The 5,331-nt window shown below is 47.6% G+C and overlaps 1 protein-coding gene across 1 annotated transcript in view; it reads left to right on the top strand.

Annotated features, from left to right (window-relative positions):
• Nucleotides 1-5,331, top strand: part of ALK (ALK receptor tyrosine kinase) — a 653,478-nt gene that overhangs the window by 526,569 nt on the left and 121,578 nt on the right. Inside the window, exons 6-7 of the mRNA XM_011370765.2 lie at nucleotides 4,731-4,862; nucleotides 4,982-5,230. Of these exons, the coding sequence (XP_011369067.1) occupies nucleotides 4,731-4,862; nucleotides 4,982-5,230 (381 nt within the window). The remainder of the gene's footprint in view (nucleotides 1-4,730; nucleotides 4,863-4,981; nucleotides 5,231-5,331) is intronic.

Raw genomic sequence — 5,331 nt, 5'->3', positions numbered from 1 at the left:
AAACAGTTCAATTCCTAAATACTCGGGTGGAGAGATTTCTTTCTATACAAGGTCCTATTGTAGACTCATTAAGGTAAGACGCGATACCTCCCTTCCAGTCCCTTCCAGTTTGCTGAGAGAGACAGGCATACCGACAGTTACAACGCGAGGCAGAATGTCTGCCATGGTAAATGCGAGAAGTAATGTGCTACAGAAGTCCAAGTGCAAGGACAGTTCATGGAAGGGGAGAATGGGAGAATCCACAAAAATGCAGATGTGGGAGGCCTAGGTCCCCGTTACTGAAAGGTGAGGTGATGTTGGAAGACGTTTCCCAATGAGAGGGCTCCCCAAAGACTGTGAAGGGTGACCCACACATTCCCACTCCCATGTGGAACAGACCCTGAGCGTAAGAGAAAAAAATCACCAAGGAAAATATGGATAGGTTTGAATTACGTACAAACTTTAACACTCCTATATATCAAGATACATCATAAACTGAATGAATGTATATAAAATACTCGGGGAAACTGTCAAACATGTAATAAATAGTTTCACATCCTTATTCATAATCTCATATAATTCTATGTGAAAACATGAAGAACATAATAAATAAATTGGCAAATGGAAGCAGGCAAAGTAAAAGTAAAATAAAAATAATGTGTGAAAAAAAATATTCAGCCTCACTAACTACCAAAGAAATACAAAATAAAACAGCAGAGGAATACCTTTAGTTAAAAGTTAAAATTGTGATAACATTTAGGGTTGGCCTGATGTAGTAAGAAGCCCATACATATATGAACACAGCTGGTGAGAGTGTAAATTGGATTAACTTCTAGAAAGCAATTTGGCAATATGTATCAAGGGCTTTAAAATGTTTATACCCTTTGATTCAGTAAGTCCACTTCTGGGAATCTATCCTATGAAAATAATCTGAAATGCAAGCAAAGGTTTATGCTCAAAGATATTCTTGAGAGTGTTGTTATAACAGTCTAAAAATCCAGTCATTGAGGAATGTTTAAATAAATGATGGTACGTATCACAAAGTATTGTAGCCATTAAGAAGTATTCTTCTGGCAAATTTTTAAACCTCTAGAAAAGCTTGAGATATAACCTTAATTATTTTAAGGCATATATACCTATGACACGACTATACACACTTTTAAATATAGGCCAAGAAAACTAAAGAGAAATCTTCCGAGATGTTAAAAACGATGGCCTCTGGGTAGAGGGACTCTGGGCATTGCTATTGTTTATTTTTACCCTGATTTCAAACTTTAGACAATGGGCATATATTTTTAGAATGAAGGGGAGTCAAAGAAACTGTAAGGCATAGTCAGGGAACGGCAAGACATTGGCATGCGAAACGAGCATGTGTTCATGAAAACCCAACGAGAAACAAGGCCTAATCATAAAGTGTGAATAAAACACAACACAGCTTACAAACGTTGCATAGGTTGAGGAAGACTTCACAGGTTTTTTATTTTGCTTATATATTCTTCAGTAGGGCGGGAAGCAAAGGTAATAAGGTCCTAACTGAAATTAATGATCCCATATAAGGCATAAGAAAAAGTGCTTTGGAAACTAGAAATCACCAAGTGAATGTGAAGAAGTATTTTTATTATCCTGAATACCTTCACCCTGAAAGAGGAGCAGGGGCAGAAAGGACACGCAGTGTCCCTGGGCAGGCTGGACCCGCTGGCGAGGGGCACACATCTGTCTGGCCCTCACAGCCACCTCAGTAGCTGCCTGACACCGCCCCTCGCTGTCACTTACGTGGGAACGCTTCCCTGTTAGTGGAAATAACAGAGCCACCCTGTCCAGATGGTTATAAAGCCTAGTGAGCAGTCAGATAAAATGCTGGTGCGGTGCTTGGCAGGTAGCAGGTACGCCATATCTGATGCCAGGTGTCCCTGCCGTAATCTCGATTCCTGGGGCAAAGTCCACAGCCACCCCCAGCAAAGCACCCCTAGTCTTCCCTTCAGGGCGGACGCCCCTCTGCAGGGGGAAGACTGCACCATCCAGGGACCAGCACCAGCTCCTTAGAAGCATTTTATTTCCCAGCTTCCCGGTGGACATGACTGACAAATTATGCATTTTCCTGCACTTGGAGCCAATGAAGGATTTGGAGAAAACTTTGGCTTAGGTTGTCTTTGAGGCACAGGGATGGATAGGGCTGACATTTTTCCTTCTTTGTGGGGAACAAAGGGGCAGAGGTGACCAGTCCAGAGAACCACAGAGATCTAGTCAGAAAGCAAATTAAGGGACTAAGAAGTTAATCTAAAGCTACGCTGGGCTTTATTGACTCGAGCCTCAGCTGATGTGGTCTGCAAGTACAGGCAGAGTCACGTTAGATGCTGTATTAGTTTCCTACAGCTACTGTAACAAACTGCTGGTGGCTTAAAATGACACAAATTTATTCTCTTAGAATTCTGAAGGACAGAAGCCTGAAATGGGCTTCATCGGGCTAAAGTCGTGTTGTCAGCAGGGCTGGCTCCTGCCGAAAGCTCTGAGGAGAAGCCGTTTCCCTGCCTTTTCTGACTTTAGAGGCCTCCTGCATTCCTTGTCCTTGGCTCCTTCCTCATATTACTCCTTCCTCACGTCACTCCAAACTTTTGCTGCCATCGTCACATCCCCTACTTCTTACTTTGACCTTCTTGGCGCCTTCTTGATAAAACCCTTGTGATTATACCTGGATAATCCAGAATAAGCTCCCTATCTAAAGGTCCTTAACTTAATTGCATCAGTAAAGTCCCTTTTACTATATAAGGTAACATATTCACAAGTTTGAGGAGTAGGATGTGGGTCTTTGGGTGGGTTTACTATTCAGCCAGCCACACATGTAACCTAATGTGCAGGCTTTTCGTGAACCCTTGTAGGGGCCAAGCAGTGTCTAGGGCTGAGTGGGACATAGAGGTTCAAACGACTTGGTGAAGAAAATGGGAACATACACTAGAGCTGGTTCTAGAGCCCGGTTGCGTGGAACCAGTGCCAGATGAGTCTGGAGTGTAAGGTTCATGGGGAGAGACAGACAGGTGAGACAGGAAAGGAAATCCAAGCCCAGATCACAGAGGACGTTGAAGAGCAGGTGAAAGGACTTAGATGTGATTCCCTGAAGGAAGCAGAGCCACATTTCCCATATCCAGGAGTTACCGAGAAGGCACAGCCAAGCTGGAGGCCCAGCTGACAATGCGGACGGCCATCTGCCATCAGCTGACAAATTGAGACTTATCTGGACTAATCTGGAAAAGAAGGCCCAGGGCCACCTCTAGGATTCCCCTCCCCTGAGGTGGAGAGAGACGCTTTGCAGCCTGACAGACTGGGTCTGAATCCCACTTACCAGCTGTGTGACTTTAGGTGAGTCATTTAACCTTTCTGACTCAGTCTCCCACTTAGGACACGGGCACTGTTAAAACTTGCCCAGCTTCTTTATGGAGCCAGGTGTGCTGAGGCACACAGAGGAATTCTAGAAGTAAACAGGCTGAACTTGATGATAGTTTCTTGGCTATCGAGAATAGTCCAGTGAACCAGAAAATAATGGAATTTTAGGTATTAAAAATCATCTAACCTGGAGAGTTCCACATCACAATCAGCCGGGAGGTTTTACTAAAATTTAATAAAGGCAAGCCTAATTTCACAGTCAGGGTTGGAGGAGCCCAGCCTTGACAGACTCAGAGAAGCTGTGGGATTTGACCAAGTGGGAGTCCTGGTTCATCTTCTCTAACCCCTAACTGAGCACTGAGGCAAGAGGGATGGGGGTGGGGAGGCTGCGAGGCACCGGCTGCCATGGGGAAGGAGCTAGAAGAGGACAGAGGACAAGGCAGCCAGCCTTGGGGTGGGCCCTGCCTGCTCATCTCCACGGGACTAGAGGCTCTCACATCTCACACTAAGCAAGAGGTGAGTGGCAGGAGCTGCCATCAGAAGCACCAGCCAGATCCTTGCTAGGTGGTCCTCAGGCAAAGTGCTCATTCAGTAGGGCAGGCTAGGCCAGGCCAGCCTTCTTGTCCTTGAAGCCTGGCTCTCTGAGCTCACAGGTTAATTAATTATCATAATTCATTGTTCTTGATACAAATAACATGTTCATTATAAACTGACCCCCTTCCCTTCCTCCACTGGATAATATGATTTATCTAGAATCTCAGAACTGGAACAGACCTCAAAAATATCACCAAAACCCCTTCTTTTGTAGGCGGGCAGGGGCCCAGACAGAGGAGGGACAGTGTCAGCCTCACACAGCCAGTCACGGAGGGGCCGGTCCGGGGCACCTCTCAGGCTGGTGCTCCTCGTGTTCCACAGCAGAAAGGGCAGAATGCTTCCAGAATCACTCCAGTGGTGGAACCTGGGGCTAAGCACATGGGGGAGATATGCTGGACCAGCTATTCCCCTTGATACTCCAAATGTGACCTCGAGGGTAGAGCTGTCTGTGTGCAGACGAGAGCCCACCTGGCCCTCTAAAGCCCTGAGCTTGAGAACCCCAGAGTGCCGGAGGAACGTGGACCAAACCACAGCCACTCTGCTATTCACCATCGCTGGAAAACGAGACCCCCTCCAGAGGGCTAGGGGGTAAGGGTGCGGGGAGTTAGGGTTTTGACTTCCTCTCAGCCTCCTGCTGTTGGCCCTGGATATGGCCAGATTGAGATGCCATGTCTCAGTCAGGCCTTGGGCTGTGCACGGCAGGGGAACGAGGCTCTCCCTGAAGCCTTCCCACAGGGCCGCCCACACTGATCAGGGGCATGTGTCTCTGTGCTCTCCAGGAACATCCCTGGGATCCAAGATGGCCTTGCAGAGTTCCTTCACTTGCTGGAACGGGACAGTCCTCCAGCTCGGGCAGGCCTGCGACTTCCACCGGGACTGCGCCCAGGGAGAAGACGAGGGCCAGCTGTGCAGTGAGTAGAAAAGGCCCCAGGGCCCCAGGCGTCCATACCCCACTCCTGCCCCCATCACCCCAAGCCCTCGAACTTGGACAAATTTACCTACGTCCAGTGCCACTTGTGTCTCCTCTCAGTGGCAACTTTCAAAAGCTACACAGTCTCCAAGAGACAGAGCATCTGTGGTCAAGAAACAGCTTATGAATTTAGAACCAAAGAGGATCTTATAAGTCATGCTCTCAGCGTCCTCGTGCACAGAGAACACGTGCAGGTGAAAGCCCAGCTCTGTAGCGTGACAGCAGACGCCCTCTACGCCCAGCTACCCTCACTTTTTAAGCCTTACCTTTCATCACCCACCTGCCTCTCGCCTTCTCCCCATCTTCCACGTACCCCAGCCCCAGCCATATCAGACCACTTCTCAGCTCCCTCATACGTCCGTGGCTTTGCTAGTGCCATGTCCCTTGCCCAGAATGCCCTTTCCCTTCTC

This window comes from Pteropus vampyrus, unplaced genomic scaffold (assembly GCF_000151845.1).
Source record: "Pteropus vampyrus isolate Shadow unplaced genomic scaffold, Pvam_2.0 Scaffold173, whole genome shotgun sequence".
Taxonomy (NCBI): domain Eukaryota; kingdom Metazoa; phylum Chordata; class Mammalia; order Chiroptera; family Pteropodidae; genus Pteropus; species Pteropus vampyrus.
Note: the sequence above shows the minus strand (reverse complement) of the source record. Positions and strands in the feature narration are given on the sequence as shown.